The 26872-nt window shown below is 45.9% G+C and overlaps 1 protein-coding gene and 1 long non-coding RNA gene across 2 annotated transcripts; one reads left to right on the top strand and one right to left on the bottom strand.

Moving 5' to 3' along the window:
* Positions 1–29: 29 nt before the first annotated feature.
* Mcur1 (mitochondrial calcium uniporter regulator 1) lies at positions 30–25174 on the top strand. The gene is made up of 9 exons (XM_048430294.3): positions 30–486; positions 7489–7608; positions 12379–12482; positions 12966–13067; positions 14478–14519; positions 15323–15394; positions 17638–17691; positions 19865–19979; positions 21821–25174. The coding sequence occupies exons 1-9, from the start codon at positions 141–143 to the stop codon at positions 21874–21876; spliced, it is 1011 nt and encodes a 336-aa protein (XP_048286251.2). The 5' UTR covers positions 30–140; the 3' UTR covers positions 21877–25174.
* LOC146892054 (uncharacterized) lies at positions 7978–23655 on the bottom strand. Its single transcript, XR_015005164.2, has 3 exons — positions 23515–23655; positions 14031–22164; positions 7978–13125 (listed from the first exon to the last, which is right to left on the bottom strand). It is a non-coding gene; the product is annotated as an uncharacterized LOC146892054 (long non-coding RNA).
* Positions 25175–26872: the final 1698 nt, after the last annotated feature.

Genomic DNA, 26872 nt, shown 5'->3' with positions numbered 1-26872 from the left:
AACTACTGCGCCCGCCGCCCCCGCCCCGGCAGGAAAGGGCAGGTCTGCGCCGCTGCTCCCGCTCGCTCCCGCGGCGACTCGTGGTCGGGGCCGCGCGGGAGCGACATGCCTGCGCGCCCGGGCTTGTGACCCACTCGGGGATGGACAGCGGCTCCGTGGCGGGCGAGCGGCCGAAGCGCACGCCAGGTCGTCAGCGGCTCCTGCCCTCCGGCTGCAGAGTTCCTGCGCGCCCCGGCATCTCCCCGGTGCTCGGCGGACGAAGCTGGCTGAGGCCTCGCGGACGGGCCGCCCGCGCGTCCCCGCTGCTGCTTCTCCTGCTCGTGCCCTCCCCGCGCCTGGCCGCCACCGCCCCGCGTAGGACGCTGGCTGAGTGCACGCGCCCGGGGCACGCCGTCCCCGTGGCCGTGCTCGGCGCCGGCAGGAACGCGCAATGCCGTCTGTCGCTGGGCGCCGGGCGTGTGGCCGCGCTGGCGAGCAGCCGGAGAGGTGAGGAGGGCGGGAGGACGGGTCACCTAGGTGGCGGGGATCTGCCCACGCCTGGGCGAAGGTTCGGAGAGCAGAGTCCGTGTGGCCGGGCACCCACTGACACGCATGCGCAGGTCTTTCCCAGCTCACCTGTTGGAGCCAGGGAGACGTGGGAAAAGTTCTGGACGCGGGTGCCTAATCGTGCGGGTCATAGAGGAGCAAATCCGGGAATGAAAGGATGGCATTTACGCTTTGATTTGATTCCAAACTGTATTGATTATTTCATGGCGTCGCCCATTCAGTAGCTGGCACTTTCCTAGCTGTTTGGGGTAATAGATCCACAAAATCTTTTCTTGCTGGAGCTTACTTCACGCAAGATATACAGCATGTATGTGTGTTTGCTATATGCATATGTACTTATCCATATTAACTTTATATGTACTAATTTGACACGTGCTTAGAGAAAAATAAAGGCAGTATTCTTCGGAATTGAAGAGGACCTCTGTTTGTGGGTTTAAATTGGGTGATCGAAGTCTGATTCATTGATGTGTCATTTAAATACTTGAAGGAAGGAAGGGACATCACTGAACTGAGTAAGATTTTGAAAGTAAACTAACTGGAATTTGCTCTCAGTAAGTAGCAGATAAAATCTTATCGTGCCGGCTGATCAGAAAATGTGGCATAATTACACCTTGGGTAACTTGTTCCTGTCCATTAGTGGCCATCCGCACCCATGCGTTGGTTTTCCATATTTTTCGATGAGTATTGCTGGCATCTAAAATGTAAGAATACTTGTGACGAGGGGAGAAACAGATAGTTATGAAAGGTGAAGGACGGTTTATACACAGACGGGAAATGAGCAGTGAACTTTATGTCAGCCTTGTAGGAAATAGGAATTGGAGGTGGGTCTGGAGTCTAATTTCCATACCTTGCCTTTCTATGTGCTGTTTTAATTTGTTTTGTTTTGAGACGGGTCAGAATTACGTAGTCCTGGCTGGCCTTGGACACACAGTGATCTCCTGCACCGCCCAAGTGCTGGGATTAAAGTCTAGGCCACCACACCCTGGTTACTGTACTACTGACAAGCTGTTGCCTTCCTATCTGTTTGCTTCTTTAAATATACGAATTTAAATTTCTTATTGCATTAGCAAGATGGTCCCCTTTTAATGTCATTCTTCAGGCAGACATGAGGAGAGATGCATTTTCTAAGAAGGAGACAGTAGAGCCAGTAGGAGGGTTTTATGCCCATTTTTGTCCCTTTGTTCTGTGTCCATGGTTGGTTGGTTGGTTTTGTGACTCAGGCCCTCGGTAGATAGATTCACTTCAGGATGCTGTGCCTTGAAAATTTGCAGTCAGTTTCTCATCTATTCAAGGTTAGCTTTGAATTCCTTTTGTAATTAAGGGTTTTAACATCCTTGGGCTATGATGAAGATCTCCAGAAAGGAGAATTACATGTTACATTCTAGTACACCTCAAGTTACTGACTTCCTGCTGTGGTCCCTGAGAATTCAGAGCTGCTGCGTCCCTGCTGTTGTCATTTGACAGAGAGCAAGGAGCATTCCCTTCCCTCAGCAGGAGTGGAATGCCAGCTGAGAAGTGGCCAGCCCTTTTCCCTACTTTTTAGAAGACAGCTTTCTTGAAATAAGCTTGCTATTTCTGGTTCCAGTTGTCTTGGGAAAAAAGAGAAAAAAAAAGCCATTAAGTGTACACATTCCTGCTAGCTCTAAATAGCAGTGGTGGGGTGGGAGTTTGGGGACCTAGCTCAGTGGATAAAATACTCAGGCGGAAGGACCAGAGTTCAAATCACCAACCCACGTAAATGCTGGGCTTGCATAGTGATCTGCCTACCATTGCATCACTCAGAAGGTACAGTTGGGGGCAATCTCTAGCCACAGCCATGAGTTCTGGGTTCATTTGAGAGAGCCTGCCTGGCTGAATAAGGTAGAGATTTAATCAAGAAAGATGCCAGAGATCAACCTCAGGCTTCTACAGGCAGACACACAGACGTTGCATATGCACCCGAACACACGTGTTCACACATGTGAACCAACTACCGTTCAGGTGCCGGGAATTGAGCGGGATCCTTTGAAAGAGCTTGCTCAGCCTTCCCTCCAGCCCTGTCGTGATTGGTTTTGTTCTGCTGTGTAGATATGGAAGAGTGAGGCTGGTGCTGATGTTGTAAGTCACAAGAGTTGCCTTCTCATTCGACACAAGGAATTGGCTGTCACACATTCTAGACTCATGTTTTCAAGCACCTCAACCCGTGGAATGATCCAGCAGAGAGCGCTAAGAGGAGTGAGGTGGATCCCCAGAGGAGCTCTGTCATACACTCCACACTTTTTTAAAGCTAGGTCTGCTTTATATTGGGCAGAACTTTTTTGAGGGGCCGGCGCAGGGGGAAGAGCAGGGTCTCATAGTATAACCCAAGCTGGTCTTAAACTCCCAATGCAGCCAGGGATGACCTCGAATTCCTGAACTTCCTGCCTCTTCCCGAATGCTAGGATTTCAGCTATGCCCCACAACACTTGGTTTTCTATGGTGTCGAGCATTGAATCCAGGGCCTCATATGGACCGGGCAAGCGCTCAACTAAGCCTCTCATCCTTGCCGTTACCTTACAGAGCTGCCTCTAGTCCTGAACTAGAGATGAACGGTGATGGAAAAGGCCCAGGATGATGTGAGTTCACTCATGAACACGTAGACTAGCTGGTGCCGTATTCTAGATCCTAGATGTTGTTATAGTTTAATTGCAAAGTGTAAAATTGTTCCTGGCTTGCTGTATAGAAGGCCTTCTGATGGGTGCCAAAACTGAAAACAGTGAATCTGGCTGCTTCTGGACCACGTGGACTACTGGGTGATGCAGATGTGGAAATACAGTAATAAGTGCTAGGGCAGGGCTTCCTGTACTAGCCTGAGAACACGGGCAAAGGCACAATAAAGGCTGTTCTTTACCTGAGCAGAGGAAACCGACAAAGTTTATGTAAAAACATAAAAGCTGCGAAAGGAAGCAGCCTCCTTAGAGCAGTAAGGGCCCGGTTTTTGCTACCAGACACAGAGGTCCTTGCATTTTATATTTTGTCAGGCAGCAAACATTATTGATACAATTATTGTATCTTTTGTTCTTAACTCGCTGCCAATCATGACAGCTACTTCTTCCCAAGCGGCCAGCCATGTGAGATGATTGCTGAAGGCCGCAGAGAAGCATCAGGCCTGTGTTATCTTGCCCACTCCACCTTAAAGTTTCAAGAGAGGTGGTTGATAAGCTTAAGTGTTTTTCTGGTCATGAGGGAGGTCTGCTGAAGAAACCCTTTTATCCTTGAGTTATTAAGGGATTCTTCTCCTACTCTCTCTCCATAGTAGCAGGCTGTCCTGCAGCCACACCGTGCCAACGTTAGAAGAGCAAAGACAAATCTGTAGCAAGATTTTCTTGTGCCTAAAGGTCTGTAGCTTGAACAAAAATTCTTTATTTTCAACTGGCCCTGTTTTGTGTCAAAATGACTCTTTTAATAAGAAACTTTTGGGTTTAAACAGTTTTTCTTGACAAAATTAGGTGACTCAGCAGTCCCAGCACTTGCTGCATAAGCAAAAGACCCTGGATTCAAATCCCCAACAATTGTGTCAAATGTCAGGGAGGGCTGCCTGCATCTTAACCTCGCTGCGAGGGGAGCTAAAATGATCTCTGTGGTTAGCTCACTGCCCATCTAGCCCCAGGTTCACTGAGAGACCTTGTCTCAGGGAGTAAGGCACACAATGCTAGGAAGACAGCAGACAGCCTCATCTGGACTCTGGGCACCTAGAAGTGGCACAGTCCTGTACACACACACACACACACACATACACACAGAATTGGTGGTGCTAGGTGGCAGAGGCAGGAGGATCTCTGTGAGTTTAGGGGTTCAAGACCAACCTTATTTATGTAGAAAGTTCCAGAAGAACCAGAAATAATACATAGACTTTCTCTCCTCCCCCCATGTTACTCTAATTTAAAAACAAAACAAAACTTTTAGTGATTGGTGAAGCACAAAAAGCCAGGTAAATGTCACAATGTGCTTTGCTTTCTGTATCAGATGGAGACCTTGAAATAACTTTACAGGATGGGTTGGATCTGTGATCTCAGGACCTGGAAGGCAAAAGCAGGGGCATCTTGAGTTCAGAGTCAACCTGGGCTATAGAGTGAAACCAAAAAAGGCAGGGAAGGGAGGGGACTGTCCCTAGAGTAGGAATTTAAGTGATAAAGAGTATCTTTAAAACCAGCATAGATGTGGTGAAGAAAGACTGATCAGGGTCCAGGCTTGCCCTCCGGGTGGTTCTAGCCAGGATGGTTAGATAAGAAAATGAAATGCCTGGCATCCAGACTGGAAAGCAGAGTAAAGCTCTCCTTCCCGGATGCCATGGCCTTGGTTGTAAAAATGCTGGGGACGCCCTGAACTACTAGGAAAAGTCAAAGTCCAACAAGGCACCCGTGAGTCCAGAGTCAGGTGTATATTTATACACCACAGTCCACACTCTGAAAGTGAAAACAGTTTGATTCCTAGACGTGACCTTAACTAACCCTTAGGGATAAGTTTGGGAAAGATTACAAAGCCCACACTCAGAGAATTGTAGAGCATGATTGGAGCAAAGACCTAAATTAATAGAAAGAGATCTCGTGTTTATTAATCTGAGTATAGTAATTATTGCTATATTACTAAGATGACAGTACCCCTTAATCAATTCATAGAATGCAATTCTCAAATATCTCAGAGTCTCTTTGCAAAAAAATGGCATACTTACCCTAAAATTCATCTAGAATAGACCTACAATCAGGATAAAGAACAAAATCCACTTCCTGATGAGGACAGATGTTCTGGGTAAATTAAACACATGGAGAGTCCAGAGGTAAACCTTCACACACAGCAGCTGACTTTCAACCAGCGACAGGACAGTGTCATAGAGCAGATGGTAATGACACAACTAGACGTCTTTATGCAGAACAGGGAGGCTACCTCGTGCCATATGTAGCTCCCCCTGGATCGTAGGCCTCAATGTCAGAGCTAATGGTGTAGGAGAATTATCTGTATTCTGTCAATCATGTATTTTAATAAAAAGTTGATTGGCCAGGCAGGAAGTATAGGCGGGTCAACCAGACAGGAAGTAGAGGTGGGGCAATGAGAATAGAATAAGGCTACCCAGATCACCGAAGAAGCAACATGTAAGCTGTCTCACTGAGAAAGGTACTGAGCCCATGTGGCTAACATAGATCAGAATAATGGGTTAATATAAGCTATAAGAGTTAATAAGAAACCTGAGTTAATGGGCCAATCAGCTTTATAATCTTATGGAGTCCTGTGTGTGATTTTCTTTGGGCTTGCCAGCTGTGGGGTACTGGGCGGGACAGATACCCCAACAAGCTGGCCTTCATGTTACAAGCTAACACTGGAAACCTCTTAGAAGAAAACATGGAGCCCATCTTCGTACACTTGGGTTAGCAATAGTCTCTTCTACATGGCATCAAACGTAGAGGCAGCAGAAAGGGAATAGGTTATTTGGACATCATCAAAATTGAACTTTTCAAAGATTCAAAATACAAAAATATATAAAAAATAAATATAAAATTTAAAAAATATTAACTAACTAATAATTGGAGAAAGTATTTGGAAATAGTCTAACAAGGAACTTGTGTTTGGGATATGTGACAAACTCTTCGCATCAGTAATGGACTGAAATAGACAAAAAGGCTGGAGAGATGGCTCAATAGTCAGAAGCAAGTGTGCATGGTAGCCCATGCCTTCAATCCCAACACTTGTAAGGCAGAGGCAAGTGGATTTCTGTAAATTCGAGGCCAGGATCCACAAAGGAAGTTCTAGGACAGCCAGAGCTGTACAAAGACACTCTGACAAAAAAAAAAAAAGCACGTGGGGCGTGGGGTGCTTAGAACTGAGTTGTTTGTGACAGGGTCTCTATGTAGCGCTGGTTGTCATAGAACTCTGTGTGTATCAGGCTTCGAATTCACAGAAATCCTCCAGCTTCAGCCTTCTAAGTGCTGGGATTAAAGGTGTGTGCCACCACACCTGTATTAGTATATTCTTGTGTAGACAAAGGACTTGGATGGACATTTCTTCAAAGATCCTCGGATTCTAGTAAGTATATGAGACAGTGACCAGCATTGTTGGCTATGACAGCAGTGCAGCGAAAGCCACATGATACTGTTTGTGCCCGCCAGGGTGGTTATAATTTACAAAACAAACATCATAACAAGTGTTAGTGAGGACGTGGAGAAATTGGCAGCTTCCTTGGCTGTGAGTAAACAAGAAAATTGGTGGTGGCACTTAGGAAGAAATCTGGCAATTTCTTAAGCAGGTACCATGTGACCCTGCAGTTCTGCTCCGGGGGTCATTCGTGAGAGCCATGATGTGCACACAGCACACACCCTCCAGCTACCGAATGCATGAGCAGTGTGGGCTAGCTCTGCAGTGGAATACTCTCAGTGACACAGAAACAGAGTGCTGGCTCGTTCTGCAGCGTGGATGACCGTTGACCATAATGCCGAGACCGCACTGTGGGACTCCATGCATACGAAACATACAGAGGAGGCGGATAGGAGGCCGGAAAATAGATTCCTGGTTGTGATGGAGAGCAGGGAAGAGGATGAGTGTGGTGGCGCCAGCCTGAGATCCCAGGATGTGGGAGGCAGATGAGGCAGAAGTATCACTGTGAGTTCGAGGCCAGTCTGGGCCATGTAGTTTGATCTAGGTCAGTCTGGACTGCAGAGTGAGATCCTCCCTGTCTGAGACAGTAGGGACAAGATGGAGTACTGGCTGAAGGATACAGTTTCTGATCAGGATGGAGAAAGTTGACTTAGGGACTACTCTTCAATATACAAGGCACCAATGAATTTTATGTCTGAAATGGGTTACATTGTATGTGTGGATTATGGCACTGTAAAAACAAGACGGGTTTCTGAGGTATTGACACATTACCTGTAGCTTCGAATGGCTTTTGTTTCTTCTGGAGACTGATCTGGCTTCCTTTTTATTCCCTTCTAGAGCTCAGCCTGTCTGCCGGGTGCCCGCAGCTGGAGCACAGAAAGGGGAACTTGCCCTCTTCTGTGAGTCGGAAGCTCTACTTTGACACCCACGCTTTGGTGTGCTTACTTGAAGCAAATGGTAAGCGGTCGGACCCCTGTCCACCCCTCTCCTCCTCCCCTGACTCCTGCCCACCCCTGTCACTGCATGCATCTTCCTTGGGTCAGCACAGCTCTCAGTGACTTCTCCGGCCTAGGTTCCTTTCCTTTCCTTTCCTGGATTTCTCTTTCAACTTCTCAGCCTTCAGGAAGCTTTTGGTTGCTGTTCTAATTTGATTTTTGTTGCTGTGGTTAAACACTGTGACCAAAAGCAAGTCGGGGGAGAAAAGGGTTTATTTGGCTTACATGTTACAGTCCATTGTAGTATGAGGGCTGGCTTGTTGGGGTTTCTGTCCTTCCCAGTACCCCAACAGCCGGCAAGCAACAAAGAAAAATTACACACAGGACTCCATAAGGTTATAAACTGATTGGCCCATTAGGTCAGGCTTCTTGTTAACTCTTATAACATATATTACCCCATTATCCTTATCTATGTTAGCCACATGGGCTCAATACCTTTCTCAGTGTGACAGCTTACATGTTGCCTCTTCGGTGGTCTGCGCAGGAGTGAAGGAATGGCTTCCTGCTTTCCAGGATACTCCTGTTTTCATTGCATCACCTCTACTTCCTGTCTGGTTTTCCCACCTATACTGCCTGCCTGGCCAATCAGCGTTTTATTAAAATATGATTGACAGAATACAGACAATTCCCCCGCATCATTTCCCTCTTTTTTTTTTTTTTTTAAACAAAGGAAAGTACCCATAGTCCATTTGTTGGGAATGTGGGCAGTAGTATTTCAGGCTACTTCCTGCTGGTTGGGGGCGCTGATGATCTTATGGGGACCTAAAGAAAATTTAGAGTTATAATCAAGTCCTGACTGGAGTATCCTGTGAGACCTGATCATCTCAGGCAGCGCCTTGAATCCGTTCTGGATGTAGAACTCAGACATCTGGGCCATCTATTCCTGTCGGAGATTTTTCAGGTGGCCTCCCTTGGTCATACTGGATTTTTCTTAACTCAGAATGAATCCACAACCTCTTATTTTCTGTGAAAACAAAAGCAAAATCTCTTCTCCAAAGTAACATACCTTTTGACTTCAGTTTTGAAGCCAAGGTATTTTCAAAATTCCTATCTTGGGTTAGTTCAGCAGCATTTATAAACAAAAGTCTTTTAGCAGTTGTTGCTCCTTCCTCAGCAATCAAACAATTTAAAGAGAGCATAATAGCATACAGTATGAAGATTCTCTGTGCATTTTCCATCTTTATGTGGCTTTATTTTAACCTCTATTTCTTTTATTTTTACTTTTACTTTTTGAGACAGGATCTTTGTATATCTTTGTCCTGGAATAACACTGTAGTTATTAGTGTTATTACTCAATAGCCTGTGAGTTCAGGCTGTCTTTGAACTCACAGAGATCCTCCTGTCTCTGCCTCCCCAGTGCTGGGATTAAAGGTGTATGCTACCACACCTTGAACTCACAGAGATCTGTCTCTGCCTCCCAGGCATTGGGATTAAAGGCGTGTACTACCACACCTTGAGGTCACAGAGGTCAATCTACCTCTACCCCTTGAAGTCACAGAGATCAATATGCCTCTGCCTCCCAGGCATTGGGATTAAAGGTGTGTACCACCACACCCAACTACTCTCTTTCTTCCTTTTTTTAACATTAAGAACTTTAACTTTTAGCCTGCATATATTTTTAACACACTGTAAACCATTTAGAGGTTTTCTTCAACTTCGAATCTTTCTTTTACTATATATCTCTCTTTTTCTGACTACAGGAGTCTTTAAAGAGAGGATGAAAGCCGTGGCTTTGACAGCTAAATCCTCGTGGCTGAGGTACCAGCCAGAGCTGTGTTCACTGCCACAACTCTATGGCGCTTCAAGGTCCTTGCCAGCAAGCTGCAGCATTCTGCTCACAGACCACACTCAGTCGGACTGCCTGCCTGAAAGAGTCAGAGTTTGCCCTGGCAGGACAGCCCAGAAAATCGGCATTTTAAAACAGTGCAGCATTTTTCCTGCTACGACTGAAAACCGAAAAGCATGTGTTCAGCTTTTCATCAACATCGTTTAAGTGTTTTGTGGCAGGACCTCTTAATGAGCTGCAAGGTTTTGCAGCTAAAGCTGAGTCAGGAAGCCTCTCTTAGATGAGAGCCTTGCTTGCCTCTAGCAAGCAAAGTAGACCCGAGAAATTGCTGCTACCAACAAAACATGCTTTATTCTATTCCTTCCCAAGCTTTTTCAAGCTTTCTGTGGATTCAGTTATCCACGTCTGGGCGCCATATGTAGTATGAGGGCTGGCTTGTTGGGGTTTCTGTCCTTCCCAGTACCCCAACAGCCGGCAAGCAACAAAGAAAAATTACACACAGGACTCCATAAGGTTATAAACTGATTGGCCCATTAGGTCAGGCTTCTTGTTAACTCTTATAACATATATTACCCCATTATCCTTATCTATGTTAGCCACATGGGCTCAATACCTTTCTCAGTGTGACAGCTTACATGTTGCCTCTTCGGTGGTCTGCGCAGGAGTGAAGGAATGGCTTCCTGCTTTCCAGGATACTCCTGTTTTCATTGCATCACCTCTACTTCCTGTCTGGTTTTCCCACCTATACTGCCTGCCTGGCCAATCAGCGTTTTATTAAAATATGATTGACAGAATACAGACAATTCCCCCGCATCAGTCCATCATTGAGGGAAGTGTGGCGGGAACTCAGTAGGAACTAACTTGAGAGCCCAGAGGGTGCTGCTTGCTGGCCTACTCCTTGGGCTTGAGCAGCATCCTTTCTTAAATAGCCCAGGGATGGCACTGCCCACGGTGGGCGTGGCCCGCTCAGATCAATTAGCAATTTAAAAAGATTCCCCCAGACTGGGCAGTGGTAGCATTTGCCTTTAATCCCAGCACTGTGGTCTACAGAGCAAGTTCCAGGACAGACAGACAGACAGACAGGAGAAGCCCTGTCTGGAAAAACCAGAAAAAGAAAAAAATTACCCCCACAGACATGCCCATGGGTCATGGAGCTTCAATTAAGTTTGCTTCCTCTTCCTAGGCGTGTAGAATCGACAGCCAAAGCTAACTATGGCAGAGTTCTATCTAGCCTCTTTTTTAAATTCACTTCTTATTTTTTTTTTTCTCTTTTTCTTCTTTTTTAAGAAAGACACTTTAAGACTTACATATCCCAGACTGGCCTCAAACTTCTGTATAACTGAGGGTAACCTTGAACTTCAGATCGCCCTGCCTTTCCTTGGGGTTACAGGCGTGTACCACCACACACAGTTTATGCAGGGCTAGAGAACGGAGCTTAGTACCTGCTGGGTAAGCATCCTGCATAAGGAAGCTTTTTTTGCTTTATTAATACACTCTAAACTGAGACTGCTCGTTTGTTTCCCAGACACCCAGACCCAAATAGTCACACAGAAATTATATTAATTACAACTCCGTTTGGCCAATAGCTTAGACATATTTCTGGCTAGCTGTTACATTTTGAATTAATTCATTTCTATTAATCTGTGTATCACCATGAGACTGTGTCTTACTGAGTAAGGTTCTGGCTGGTGTCTCTTTCGGCAGCTACATGACCTCCCTTTGACTCTACCTACTTTTACCCCCCCCCAGCCTCCCCCAAGACTATGTCTTACCAGGTAAGGTTCTGGCTGGTGTCTCTCTCCTTCAGCAGCTACATGGGTCCCTTTGACTCTGCCTACTTTCTCTCTCTCTCTCTCTCTCTGTCTCTCTCTCTCTCTCTCTCTGTGTGTGTGTGTGTGTGTGTGTGTGTGTTCAGATTTTACTGCCTGACTTTACTCTGCTAAGCCATTGACTGAAACAGCTTCTTTATTAACCAATGGTAATAAAACATACTCACATTTCTTTACTGTTTCTCTCTGTGGAAAAGACAGTACATTTTTGCTTATTTGGGATTTATTGGTGTTTTATTTGTTTTGTTTTGTATTTTGGGGGGTTTGGTTTTGTTTTATTTTGTTTTTTTTATGTATATTTACTGTGGTCGGGGAGAGATCAGATGACAACTTGCAGGAGTTGGTCACTGAAATTACACTTGAAACACAGAATATGATCTTATAATTAATATTCAGAGAAATATGCTGAGTACAATCCTCTATAATATCGCACATGTATTCTTAAAACCAGATTTTGAATTAACATAGAGGATGCCTCTAAAATAAACATGTCTGTGTTTACTTCACTGAGTTTATTTACCCACTTACACACATTTGTGCTAAGTGAGCACTGTGGCCTCTGTTGGGTGGACGGACACCCTGGTTTCTGGGTAGCTGTAGAAGCCCCGCCTCCTCTGCTTCTGTGTGCCTGCCCACTTGTACCACAGACATAAGAAGAACCCCAAGATCCCTTAGGGTATTAAATGCAGTAATGTTCTTAGTGGGCTTTGGAAAAATGGTCAAACACCGTGTTATAGTTTGTTCAGCTTTTCTCGTCAAATGAAACAGCAGGCGTTTTCCACCCAAAGGTCCTTCAGCCTCAAATTTAAGAGAAAGCTAGAGATGAAATGAGGGACATATAAAGTCGTCTCAATAAGCAGACGTGTTCTACTTTGTTTGATTTGGAACCTGAGGACGGTGTTAGAGATTGCTGATGAACCCAGCCCCTGAAACATATTCAGGTGTTTACTTCTGGTCAAGTGGCAGACATGTCACAGCCTGTAGGTCCGTCTTTCCCACCGTGCCGTTCTTTCCTCTTTCTTCAGAATTCAGGCCTTCGCAGAAACGTGAGTGTTTCCTACACCTCTGTCTTTGTTTTTTTTCTTCTGAGTCTAGTTGTTTCTGTGTGCTTGCCTAGGGTTTACCACTCAGCAAGCAGAAATCATTGTGTCTGCGTTGGTCAAGATCACAGAGACCAACATGAATATCGTCTACAGTGATACGGTCACCAAGGTGGAGCAGGTAATGCGGGCAGGGTGGGTTGACACATTGGAAATCCGAAAGTAGGATATTACTTGTAATAAGTACTCAAGCAGCTTCTTGGTTGATGTCCCAGTGATAAGTGTATGGTAATTTTAACTCTAGTTCAGAGGCAAAAATCATAACAAAAGTACTTCATGAAAGCCATTAAGTTAGTTATGGGATTGTGTTCGAATGCTAATTATGTCAGCATGACTGTTCCAGGCAAGCTCACGTTAATGGCTGGAGATGCGGCCAGAGCTGTAGGTGACAGCTTCGTGTTTCCGAGTGCAGTCTCTCTCCCCCTAAGCTGTGACTCACTTGCTTTGCTACGGATTAGTGTCCTCCTCGGGGTCTCACTTTGGGGCAGAGGGTGCCCTTACCAGTCTCACTCTGCCCCGCGGCTCCAGTTTCTTTGTAGCTGTGTCAGCAGGTAGAGATGAGAAGAAGTGGGGCTAGCGGCCGTGCTTTGTTCTCTTCCTCTAGGAAATCACTCTTCAGCAGATAATGTCTAACATTGCTAACGTGAAGAAGGATATGGTCATCCTGGAGAAGAGTGAGTTTTCAGCCCTCCGAGCAGAAAACGAGGTAAAGCCGCTCTGCTACGCTAACATTCTCTCTGCTAAAGACGCTGAGCTGCACACACCTAGAAGGGCACAAGGAAATAACTCAGAGTGACTGTGCAGGGTTGCACAGCTGAGCACATCAAGGCGAGAACTTTCCTAGCCCTGGGAATCCAGCCCAGACCCCTTCTCGTGCCTCCTCTCAAGAAGTGAACAACCCTGGCTGATTAACCCGCCACGGAGTGTGCCCATTCTAGACTTCTGTTTGGTAGATGCATACAGTGTGCTTTGCATAACAGAACCTTATGTTTTCATTGTCTATGCTATTATATTAATATGCACATCATCCGACTATAGTAGGTATTCGGATTTTCCCCCCAGTCTGGAAGGTTAGGAATAAATCTATAGACTACCACTTTCCTACCAAAAATAAGTAATTCAATAAGTATTATTTCTTTTTAAGCCTTTTTATGTTTGCGGGTGTTTTCCCGCATGCATGTATGTGTGCTACTTGCATGCACTGCCCACAGAAGCCAGGAGAAGGTGTCAGATCATCTGGAATTGGGATTTCAGATGGTTGCAACCTGCTGTGTGGGTGCTGGGAATCAAACCTGGGCCCTCTATAAGAGCAACTAGTGCTCTCAACCAATAAGCCATCTCTCTAGCCTCAATTTTTGTTATTGTGTATGTATTCAATGTATGTGTATGTCTGTGCATACGTGAATTCCAGTGCATGCTTGTGGAGGTCAGAGGACGACCTCGCGGGGCTGGTTTTCTCCTTCCACCTTCCAATAGGATTTGGGGATAGAATTCAGGCTGTCGGGCTTGCAAGACAAGTGCTTTACCCACTGAGCCATCCCACCTGCCGCTTTCTGCCTCTTTTAAAGTGTAGTGTGTGGCTTAGGGAAATGCTTCTTCACATCTGGCTTTCATCTTCAGTCCTGTTGAAGTCCTGTAAGGGAAGTCACACAGTTGACTTTGAACTCACCTTGTAGAGGGCAGAATTGGGGGGGAGCCTAAGAAGAAAATGGAGTCCCTTGGACAAATGTGTGTCACAGTTCCTCACTTGATGTGACCAAAAAGGGGGAGTCAGCCTGGTTTCCCAGTTGCACGTGCATTATAGGATGACTGTAAATGTTCTTTTTAGTCAGTTGGGTTTGGGGATTTTTTTTTTTTAAACAGAGCCTTTTTATGTAGCCCAGACTCTGGTGTTCTACTCAGTATATAGCTAGACTGTCCTCAAATTCATTGCACAATTCTGCCTCAGTGTCCCCAGTGCTGAGGCTGCTCCTCCACAGCCAGCTCAGGGAGTTCTGTGTCCTGAGCATGGTCGCGACTGGGGCACCTGTGCTTAGATGTTTGCTGTGATGTTTGTTCTGTGTTTGCCTCCTTAACTGGCACACGTCCTTGACTCTTCCCTTTACTTTGTTTTTAGAAAATAAAACTTGAACTCCACCAGTTAAAACAGCAAGTGATGGTAAGTTCTCTTTCCTGCCCTCAAGTGTGTATGGAATCCCATAATTCATGAATAGATAAAATGTCACAAGTGCATCGTGTGTGCTGAAGCATGCAATGCTGTGAAATTTGTGTAATACACTTCAAAGCACACACCGGGTGATGTATCAGTTACCCTTGTCTGTGACCACAGTCATTAAGGAAATTGTGTTGTAGGAAGGTGTGTTTTTCTTTATTGAGATAGGGTCTCAGTATATGTAAAGTTCCAGACTCCCACCAGCTCTCCACCTCCCTCTGTGTCTCCTGAGTGCTGGGGTTGATAGCCTCTGCCACCACACCTGCCTGAGTCTTTGTAAATCACAACTGGGTCCCTGAGACCGTTCTATAAGAGGGCGGCTTAGTAGTCTTCCATGTGGGTTTAGATGTCTGCTCGCCCAGCAGCTGGTCACTTTGTCAAGTAGGAAAGAACGGTGGCATTAGAAAAGATGTTGGTGCATCTTAGCGAGAAAGCTTAATGTAACCAGAGTTGATTATTTGTCCTTTGGTTCTGTCTTTGCTTTCAGAAATGGTTGGAGGAATTCAGATTCTGTGAGGGAGGTCATAAGGCGAGTCTTGAGGTTAAAACAGTTGAGCCTTCCCAGGCTGATGGGGATTATCTGCGCAGATAACTGGGAGGGCCAGGCTCAGAGCTGACCTGAGAGTCCTGAGTCTCAAGGCCCCTGCTGGGCTGGCTCCCTGCTGGGCAGTCCTCGGTGTAAGCCCTCAGGAGGTTCAGATTTCTTCTGCTGGCTCCTTCATTCTCTTTGTCCTCTGCTCTCTGCCCAGGATGAAGTACTCAAAGTCCGGACAGACACCAAATTAAACTTCAATCTAGAGAAGAGCAGAGTAAAAGAATTGGTATGTTCCTTTATTAAGAGTAAATCATTAATTTATTTCTTTTTAGAATGGAATGCTTGTTGAAGTCTTAGTCTGATATGCAAGATACAACTATCATCAGACACTTGTCCATTTATCAGAGTTCACAACTTGAGTTTAAATTTTAATTACGTTTTACATCAGATCCCACGCATGGGGGCCCACGTAGCCCTTCCTGCTCATCACTTTTCAGTCGGTCTTTGGTCAGGGTGTGTCACAGTAGGGGGATGAAGCTAGTACTGGAGCTCAGACCTGTGCAGCATCACACCTGAGCTGCGGTTGGATTTCAGTGCTCAAGTTAAGCTTTGTTATGCCAAGTAATTGCTGCGCCCATTTGGCTGTCTTTAAAATACCTTTGAGTCTCAAAGACCCCTCTCCTGCAGAGGGAGCCCTTTTGTGGCCTCCGACAGCTAGGTTTTGCTGCAGTTCACTTGGTTTAGAAAGGTAACTGTGTGCTTGTGCGTAACCAAGCTGCAAAGAAATATATCTCAGAGACTGGGAGCTGCAGGGCGTGGATACGGATAAAAACCTGTGAACGTATAGGATTTGTTGAGGGGAGGATGTCGGGTTTGGGTCTCTGAAGCAACAGGCAGAACTGCATGCATGGTACCTAGTAAATGGGTGACAGAGAATGAGTGCAAATGAAGGGTTTGACTTTCTTCTTGATAAAATTAAAACACTCATTTCAAATTTAAATTAGGACTGAGGTTGTAACTCCCTGGCTGAGCTCTTGTGTAGCATGCGCGAAGCCCTGAGTTTGATACAGCCAACAAAAATTAGTTGTGGTGATATTACAGCCATTTCCATAGTAGCCTAGAATACTGCTGTTTTCCAGAATGTACGGCCACCAGAGCGTCATTTTAATGAGCGTGACCGTGTGTCGAGATCTAGGCCTTTCTTATCTCTGGATTTGTTAATGCTGTGAGCTTAAAGGGGTACAGACCATCCAGCTCCACTCTGCCCTCTGGTGGTGATATGATGAATGGCACAGATCTGAAACCCTTCCAGTTTATGTAACAGGGTCCTGAGTCACCAGCCTGGTTCCTTAGTTCAGGATTCCGGAGTTTGGGGATGCATTTTTATTCCTGACCACTGCCTTACTACATTCTGTTGCTCTGGGGGTTTGACTGGGACATTTTATAGCGAGAAATTTTGTAGGTTCTTTAAGGCATTGCTATTTTTCTTGTTAGCAATGTTAATTCTTTAAAATGTTCGTTTAAACTACAGGTTGCCGTTTGCCCGATTAAATACTAATGCTTGTTACTATGGAAACATGTCTGATTTTTATTTTATTGTCAAAAGAGCCATAGTAAGTCTTTTTACTACCATTAAAGACCTTCAGAAACACTGGGCTGTGGCTTCCCACAGCAGGGTTCTTTTGGTCACTGTTGTTAGGAGAGTCTGTGATGCTTTGCTGTGTTTCTTGTTATGTATTCTATGTTAAGCTTTCTAGCAATAGTATATCATGTTACAGGATCATATTGCTTGAACAGTTTTTTTCCTAATATTATGTTGTTCCTATAATTCCTCTGTCAGTAATGTCTGTCTGGCTTCTTGTTATGGGAGCGTCATTCCTAAATTAAACTGACGCCCCTCCTCTTTATTAGTTCTTTCAAACCCATCTAAATGGGACCCAAGCTAGGCTGTTCTAACAGCGGGCAGGACCCAGCGATATCACAGTCAAGAGACAGAACAAGAAATAGCAGAGAGAAGGAGAAGTGGAGGGCGCCACACATCAGCAGTGTCTTGGTTTCCTTTCTGTTGCTGGGGGAAACACTGTGACCTAAAGCAACTTGGGGAGGACGGGGTTTATTTCAGCTCACAATGTGTAGTCCGTCATTTAGGCAAGTCAGGGCAGAAACCTGGAGGCATGGAGGAGCGCTTCTTACTGGCCTGTTCCCCACGGCTTTTTCAGCCAGCTTAGAGCCCCTGGGCCGTCAGCACAGTGAGCTGGGCCCCCACATCAAATCAGGAAGATGCTCTGAGGTCAGCCTGGTGGGCTGTGTTTTCAACTGCGGGTCCATCTTCCCAAATGACTCAAGTCGATATTAAAACAGCTGGCGCAGCCAGTGGATATGAATAAGAAGGCTCAGAGAAAGAGCTGCGGGCTGCAGGGGTGCAGGGTGACGTCTCCTGTCAGATGTTCTGGGAAGCGGTGAGAACGAAAGGTTTGGGCCGCAGAAAGACAGTGGACCAGACTAACCCGTGCTGCATGCTTGTTTCAGTACTCATTGAACGAGAAGAAGATGCTGCAGCTGAGGACAGAAATGGTGTCTCTGGTAAGGACCGGGGCCAACTTGACTGCCATTCTGTTTAGCTTTGCTTCTCCCCATGCGTGGCTTTGGGGTTAACCATCGTCTGACGTGTTGCAGGAAGATGTGCACATTTACTGTGGGATCCTTTTTCATTGTGGCAAAATGTATGCAAGAATTATCGCTGAAAGAAGTTTAGTGTGTAATTCAATAGCATGTTTTGAAGATTTGTTTTATTTTTAATTGTGTGCCGTCTGTCTGTCTGTGTGGTGTCTGTCTGTCTGCGGGTATGCGCCTATGAGTACAAGTGCCTGTAGAAGCCAGAGGAGGTCATTAGACCCCTGGAGCTGGAGTTACAGGACGTTGTAAGCTGTCCAACATGCGTGCTGGGAACAAGCTCGAAACCCTCGCAAGAACGACTAGTCCTCTTAACTACTGAGCCATGTCTCCGTCCCAGTGTCATTCATTCTGCAGAGCTGAAGCTGTGTTTTCCTTGGGAGGGGTGCACAACTGTGCTCACTTCTGTAGGGGTCAGAGGTCAATATCAAGTATCTGCCTGAATCGCTCTCCCCCTGCTGTTGGGTCTCTCACTGCAGCGGGAACTTGGTGGCTGGCTAGACTGGCTGACCCGAGAGCTCCAGGGTCCACCTGCCCACCTCTCGGCCCTGGAGTCACAGGCACACACCTGAGCCATCTCTCTGGCCCCCAGCTGTGTCCCATAGAGCCTGGTTCGCTCCCCCTCCTCCCAGTCCCACAGCCTCCTTCCTGCTTTCTCTGGGTCTGCTCTTCCAGCCGACCTGTGTCAGTGCAGCCAGAGCCCATCTGTCTCCCGTGGCTGGTTGGCTCCAGTGAGTACCGTTCCTCCCGTTTGTCCATACTGCACATGGCACAGCTTCCGTCTTCAGACGGTGCTGTTCTATTGGGTTATCACAGCTCGTTCATTCATCTGTTGACGCACACGTGGCTTCCTTCTGTCACTCAGCTGCTGTGTGAAGTGTGACAAGCATGGATGCATAGACATGTTTAGATTTTTTTTTTTTGCTTGAGTTATTTGGGATAAATACCCAGTAGTTGAAATACCATAAAACTTTCAAACTTAACAAAAATAAAATCATGTTTCTGAATTAACGTTAAGTCTCAGTGATTGACAAATGACAAAATATAAGACACTACTTGTATTTTCAGTTTAAGGCATGAATTAATTGATGTGTGTGTGTTTCTGTATGCATTGCATACTTACATACATGCATGCATACATGCATACATACATACATACCCTAGCGGTTGAGTGGCCTGAGTGTAGCTTACAGGGTAGATCCCTATGGTAATATATGTTGTGTTGCCTGGAACCTGTGCTGCAGGACCTTCATGGGATACACGGATCTTTGTTTGGCTTCATTTTTTTATTATTATTTACCCGCATTGATGCTGTTAAAAAGCCACTTGGCAGGTAAATCTATGTGAGTTTGAGACCAGCCTAGTCTGTAGGGCGAATTCCAGAACTGTCGGGACTACGCAGAGAAACCCTGCCTTGAAAAACCAAAAAGAACCTTCTTGTCCTTGGACTTTTAGTAGAAGGCTCTTGGTGTTTTCACGCACTAACACGACAGCCAGAGCCATCGTCCACTGATGGTTAAATGTGTGGTCTGGAGTTTTCTCACATTTGGAGAAGGACATAAATCGGCCCCTGGTCGCCGAGCCAGATGTTAATAGAACACTTGACGTTTGACTTGTGGAAAAGACAGCCTGGAAAGGCGTGGCTAGAAATAATATTGAGTCAGCTCTGTTGCTATCAGATCTAAGGCCATGTTCGTCTCTCAGCGGAACTTCCATGTCCACTGTCCCCTGCAGGGCTAGACAGAGGCTACCATCACTAACCGTCGAGAGCGGGCTGGTCTGGTTCTCAACAACTTTGCCATATAGATTATTGTTCTCGAGTCTCTGAATAGCTCTTCTGGAGGCAAGACCAGTGGTAGGTTGTTGGTTTGTTCTGTTTCTAATGCCTTTTTCCAAACAGAGAGAAACTGAGACAGAGGGTGTTAAGGGCCCTGTGGCCAGAGGATGGCAGAGCCAAGACTAAAGCCAGCTCCAGCTCTCAATCCGGGACTGCACCGTGCTGAGAACAAGCTCTGGGTCAGAGCACCAGGGCACAGACCAGCACCCACAGACTCTAACGTTCTCAACCTCTTTGCTTTCAAAGCACGCCCAGCAAGACAGAGCCCTGACCCAGACAGACAGGAAGATAGAAACCGAGGTGGCTGGCCTCAAGACTTTGCTGGAGGCGCACAAGCTTGACACAATCAAATACTTAGCAGGTGAGCTGCTTCACACCCAAGCATTTAAAACATATGGAAAGAATGAAGTGAGCATCATAGACCAGTCAGGGGCGGGCAGCTCATGTCGCTGACCGACGCCGGCTCCTGCTCTAACGTCTTTGTGTTGCAGCACGTCCTGCAGTTCCCAGTAGATGGAGTAGCTCCTTTAATTTGCATTTTTCTTCCTTAGTAATAAATGTACTTTATTATAGTATATGTATATGATACTATGCTAACCTTATAATGAGACCTTAAATTTGATAGGATGCTGTCCTTATGGTTTAGGGATTTCAGTGAAGCTCAGTACAGAAAATAGCATATAAATAGAATGGAAGACCTTTGATTTGTGTCCAGTGTGTACATTCTGTCCAGTGTCTACATTCTGTCCAGCGTGTACAGACTGTCCAGTGTGTACATTCTGTCCAGTGTGTATCTATACTATCTTACTCCGTTGGTGACACTTGGAGGGGGGTACCCATGTGTGCACCTGAAGAAGCCAGAGGAGGGCATGGCTTCCCTACTTTGTCGCTCTCTCCCTTGTTCCCTTGAGACAGGGTCTCTCTCTGAACCTGGAGCTAAGATATCAGCCTGCAGTCCTGTCTCTCCCCTCCCCACGCCCACACACACACACACACCACACACACACACAGCTGTAGCACAAAATTAATAAAAGCCCAGAGAGAGAAATTAGGGTTCAACTTGAAGGTCAGAAAAACAAAACAGCCAGCCACTGGCTCTTACCTCAACTCAGTCCAAAATGGCGGTCCTGCCTCCAGGAATCTCAGAAGAATGAGCCGTCTCCTCCCATTTATATTCCCCTCTAATGCTCAGATTAAAGGTGTGCACCACTACTGCCCGGTTTCTATAGCAAACTAGTGTGGCTACTGGGATTAAAGGTGTGTGTCACCACTGCCTGGTCTGTGGGGCTGAGCAGTGTGGCCGTTTTACTCTCTGAACTTTAGGCAAGCTTTTATTTATCAAAATCCAAGTGAAATCTCACTGCCCACAGCCGGGTTATGAGCATGCACAGTGTTCTAGCTGAGTCCTGGAGATTCAGACTCCGGGTGCTCTCGCTGAGCCATCTCTCCAGCCCCAGGGCAATCCTGTAAAGAAGTTATTTTTGCTTTCGTAATGTTTCAGCCAAAGAAGGAATATTTTGGCATCAAAAAAAAAAATCACCGGGGGGTTGAAGAGATGGCTCAGTGCTTAACATCACTGCTCATGCAAAGTACCTGGGTTCAAGTCCCAGCACCCACATGGCAGCCCACAATCACCTGTAACTTCAGTCCCAGAGAATCTGATACCTTCTGGTCTCCATCGGCCCCAGGCATGTACACATTGCACATACAGACATGCAGGCAAAACACTCATTCACGTATGATAAAAAAAAATATTTTTTAAAAATCACTATTTCAAGTCAGTGCTACCATTTCAGATTAATCAAGTGTTTTAAAGTTATAGCAGCATTTAGTAGTGAAATGTTGCTCCTTAAATGGAAGTGGATCGCACACGTGCATGCACTTTGACCCCAGTTGTGGTGATTCTAGCTGGCATTGGAAGGTCTTCCTGACCCCTGAACACGTCTGTAGTGGGAAGATGCTGGTGCTGGCTGCCGGGTGGAGACATGTTCTTTAACAAACAGTGTTTCATGGACGGCACCCCTTTGGTACACTGTTTTCAGGCCTTGACTGGCACAAGGAGAGGGAGGAAGTGCCTGTAGTCAGCTGCCCTTCCTCACTCCGCCCTCTAACTGGCTCCGGCCTGACACCTGGTCCAACACAAAAGAAAATCCCTGAGAGTGTCTTCGGGGCTAACAGCTCTCTCGGTTGTTTCTCTTGCAGGGTCTGTGTTTACGTGCCTAACAGTAGCTCTGGGATTTTATCGCCTGTGGATATAATAAAGTGCCTATTTAAAGAAATTTCTATCGTTTTGCCTTAAGAGTACGAGACTGTTGTCCCATCTACCCCGTCCCACTTTTTGCTTCTTGTTTCAAGTTTCAGTCCTAACTTGACTTCATACATATCGTTTATTTCTGGGCAAACCGTGGATCCGTAACCAAGGTGACGAAGTCGGGATTTCTGTCATTCTTCTTCAGCGCTCCCCTCTTTAGTTGACTTTCTGACCAAGCAGTATGAACCACGCTTTCAAGACTCCATTCGACCAAAGCAATGGACTTGGTCTAAACCTGCAGTATATGACAGAAATAAATGCTGATGTCATCCTCGGCTGCTCTAAGTAGTCTGTAAGGTGGAGAACTCGGGAACTCATTTTGAAGACAAAATAGCTTTAAATCTGAAGAATCCTTGGAGTCCAACCCAGAATACCAGCTCTTCTCCTCATCAACAGCCGCTCCTGGCATGGCCTTGCTTCTGCTGCGGGAGCTGCTGCACCTTAGCGGCCTTTGTTTTCAGTGTCTTAGTAAAATGTGGTGCTTGTTGTTAATGTACCCTGCAGCTGGAAGTCCTGGTGCCTAATGCATCTTTGTGATTCCAGCACAAGTTCTCTCACTGCTGCCAATCATGTGTTTCTGGTATTAAGGGCTTGCTCTTTCGCCCAGGCTGGCTTTGAACTCACAGTCCTTCAGCAGTGCCACCACGCCCAGCCTCTATCTTTCAGCCCGCTAGCTTCCCCCTCTTCGTCCTCTTACTTTCCTTCACGTTGTGGGAGCTCACCACACCCATGGCGTTACCTCCCTAGAAAACGTAGAATTCTTAGAATGAAACCCTGCTTCAGTTTGCGGTTTTGAGTAAACGTCCTTCTGGTTGTCCACCCATTTTTTTTTATATAAAATGGCACACTGCACTCTCCCCCGTGGGCTGTCTAGATAGTGTACACAGCGCTCAGAATGAGTGTGCCCGTGTCTGTGTGCAGCTCCCTCGCCCAGGGAAAGCCGCCACGCTTGCCGTCGGCCTCATGTGCATTGATTTCTTTGTGGCTAGAGATGACCTCACATCCACTTTTCCTCTGTCTTTAAAACAAACAGATCCTGGTGTTTTTCTGGAGAAGCTCGTTCTCCTCTTATTTAAGGTGTTGGCACATGGAGGAGAGTGAGCATTTGGGAAGCGGTGACACCATGGGACCCTTCCTGGCTTTCTCCCATGCAGGCACAAATGTACAAGCTGGTGCACAGCGTAGAAACCCCTAGACACATCACCATTTGATTTGTGGACTAAATCAGCCCTTGTCACGATTCCAACCACATTGCTAAAAATAAAGGCTACCTTTTGTTCCTTGAATGTAATTTCCAAGTTTTAGAAATCATTAAGTTCTTGCCTCTTTAGAAAAAAAAAAAACATTTGCTTAAGAAGATTCTAAGCCCCACATATTATGGAAATCAAGTGCTTTTGTATTAGAAGAGTATCAGGGTGAAATAGAAGTGTATCCTTTTCAAGTAGACAAAAAAAAAAAAAGTCTTAAACACCCAATAAAGCACTTTGTTGTTTTCTCTCCCCATTTCAATAGAGTCTCCACAGACTGCCCGTCCAGCAGTCCCCATGCACCCTGCAGGCCTCCGAGAAGGCCTTCCCACAGTTACCTGCAGGCAGCACAGCTTTGGAGAAGGGCTCAAAGCCCAGATGCTCGTATCATCTCCTGGAGGAGAAAAGCACGGTGTGCGGGTGTGCGGTTGTCCATGTCCCCATATCTTGATCAAGTATGCTAAGGAACACATCCTGTGTCTGCTTAAAGCGCCCCGCAGCCCTCCTGGTCTCTGCGGGCTATGCTGATTTGCTCTAGAGTCCTTCCTCGAACATTACAGTTTTGTTTGACCTTAGAAGCTCTGCTGTCATTGAGGGTGTGGGTGTCATGCGTATCTGAAACTTGGGAGTGTTCAGGACTGTGTTCCCTTTATTTCCTAATAAAGTTGAAAAGCACTGAGCTATAAATAACTATGCATGGCCTCCCGTCGCTGCCCTGGACATACAGTGTGTGGGTGCCATGACCACACACTAACTGAGCTTTCCTCGCGGAGGCTTCAGAGCCCTTGGGAAATGTCTGGCAGGTTTCCAGATGGCAGCCTTGGGTCGAGCCTGTGGGGACATTTAGCAGTAGCTGCTACAGGGGTAGAAGAGTCCCGTGGGCAGCGTGCTTCACCCTCTTCTCAAAGTGTTCCTCTGCCTTCGGCTGGGTACTGTGTTTTCTGTCCTCCCCCAACCCCCGCGCTGTGGCACTTGCTGAGGACCAAGCCACAGGTCTTGAATATTCTATTCTGCCTCAACCTCCCAAGTGCTGGGTTTCTAAGCCTTAGTCAGCACAGCTGGCTCCCTCTGGCTTTTTTTTTTAGAGCCTCAAGTCCAATTTCACTCCTTCCCTGCATTCGTATGCAAAGCCCCTTTGGGGCTCCTCACTGGAGACATTTGCTTTGATTTCTGTACTGCTTTTCTTAAAATCTGGCAACATGATTTTCGCTTCAAGTGTGCCAGGCACCTCAGCAAGTCACATTCAGGAACAAAGGCCCTACTCAAAGCCCAAGTCTTGCTGGAGTCTCTCAGAAGGCTTCAGGCACCAGATCCTGAGCCACAGCAAGCCTGTGCTTGGCCTGACCTGTCTAGTGTCTTGGCGTCGCCTTCCCTCTGGTTTTCCTGTTCCTCCTTCCAAGCCTCTCGGCCTGCTAATTAACCTTGTCATTACTGTGAGCATTCCCCTCCCCCAACCAACGCTGGCAGAACCTACCCTAGAAAATTTGGGACTTTAAGGTGTTCAAAATTGTTACAGCTTTTATGGCCCTAAGGCAAAACTGTGTTAACCGGGAATAATTTATTCTTTATGTATGTAAGATATTTGGAAATGTTAAACCTTGTAGGGATTGTTCTCAGAAAATATCTTTTTACAGATTTGTATTTACATTCCTTCAGTGATAATCCAGATTATTTTGTAACCCTTTTAAGTATTTCAGCAAATATTCGATTATATTTTATTATTGTATGGAATGAATATATTTTATTAATTAAACTAAAAGATTTATGCTTGTGTAATTAATATACCTTTCTGGTTCAGACTGTATATAAAAATAGAATATACCTTCTATCTGGAACAATTGCATCTACACTCTTAATTCCGCCCATTGTAAAATGATACCATTCAGTTGCCTCTAGTGAATTACAAGTAAATATAATACCTTAAAAAATTGGATTTACAGAGAAACTATATTTGAAAGTGAATGTCTGATTTGCAAAATAAATATTTATTTGAAAGAATTGTTAGCAACTCCGTGTAAAGTGTTTTAACTCCCTGCGTGAGGGGAAATGATGCAGTTAACACCTGGGGGTTAAGGTATCAGAGCTGTGGAAAAGCAGTGGTGCATTGTGGGGTTCGCTCCTCTGTACCTCACCTTTGTCCCTGATGGACAGAGTCTCAGACCCAGTGTAAACCACCGATTGCCTTCCCTGGGCAGCCACAGTGACCAGAGAGAGCGCACATAGGATGGAAAAGCCACTGTAGGGTCACTTTGAAGCTCTCCCTGGGCGGGACTCTCCAGGCTGACCTTGAGTCCGGAAAGGCTGCCCCAGAGGCGGTCTAAGAAGTCTTTGGGAAGGTGGGGAAATGGAATGTCAAGACAGCCAGAAAATTCTTGTTAAGCAAGACTCATTATTTTTTTTTTTCACCTAGAAATCTTTCACCAAAGTTAAGACAGTTAAAGAAACTAGATGTAGCCAGGTTTTCTATTACTATTTTTTCTAGAGGTATTTGTTAGGGATCAACCAGGGGTGCCTCACACCTGCAATCCCTCCTATCACTTAGGAACCCGAGGTCGGGGAGCTGCCATGAGATTAAGGCTAGCTGGGGTTACAGAGTTAGACCGTTTCAAAAAAAAAGAAGAGAGAGAGAGAGAGACCCCTTTAAAAGCGAGCCATGGTTCCTCAAAGATGAAGGGCAGAGAGATGAGGCAGAGAACCCTCATTGGTTCAGAGATTCGGCTCAATATCAGATGCAACTTTTTATATTTTAGTCCCGTGTCACCTTGTCCTCCTCAGTCCCTTTCATGTCGTCAGCAAACCAAAACCTTTGTCTAGGCACCTTGATTTTTCTAAGTGTTTGAAAGGAAGGCATTTTCTAGAAACAGATTTCCATCTAACCTGTTTGCTATGCTGCCAGAGACGTGTGTTTCTCTTCCACCTGCAAACAATAAAGATAGAGGAGCATCATCTCTGAGGTGAGCCAAACTGCAGAGACTAGACCAGACTAGCGGCTCTAGAAGAAGCAGAAACCTGTAGTGATGTTTTGTTTGTGTTTTAACAAATAAAGGTTGCCTGAAGATCAGAGTGCAGAGCTAAGCCACTAGAGCCCCGGTGGTGGTGGCACACACACACCTTTAATCCCAGGACTCAAGAGACAGAGACAGAGGGGTCTCTGTTGATTAGTTAGTAAGTTAGTTAGTTAGCACTAGGGAGGTGGAGACAGGAGTGATATGGCTGGACGGAGAGAGGAATATGAGGCAGGAGGAGACAGGAGTTCATTTGCAGTATGGGGTTTGGTGGAGATAGTTGCAGTCTTAGGATCATCCCTGCAGTCTGAGGATGCAGTCTGGGGAGACAGTCTAAGGACAGGATTGCCACTTCGGATTTAAGCGTTGGTAGAGGTAAATGGTCTCTCTAGTGACTGGCTGCTCTGCTTCTCTGATCCTTCAGGTTTCAGCCCCTAATATCTGATCCAGGTTTTATTTCTTTTTAATATTTATTTATTATGTATACAATATTCTGTCTGTGTGTCTGCCTGCAGGCCAGAAGAGAGCATCGGATCTCATTTCAGATGGTTGTGAGCCACCATGTGGTTGCTGGGAATTGAACTCAGGACCTTTGGAAGGGCAGGCAATGCTCTTAACCGCTGAGCCACCTCTCCAGCCACGGGTTTTATTTCTTAAGACCAATTAGAATTTGTGCTACAGAAACCAGCCG

This window comes from Myodes glareolus, chromosome 14 (assembly GCF_982192425.1).
Source record: "Myodes glareolus chromosome 14, mMyoGla1.1, whole genome shotgun sequence".
NCBI lineage: Eukaryota > Metazoa > Chordata > Mammalia > Rodentia > Cricetidae > Myodes > Myodes glareolus.
This window is presented reverse-complemented; position numbering and strand designations above follow the sequence as displayed.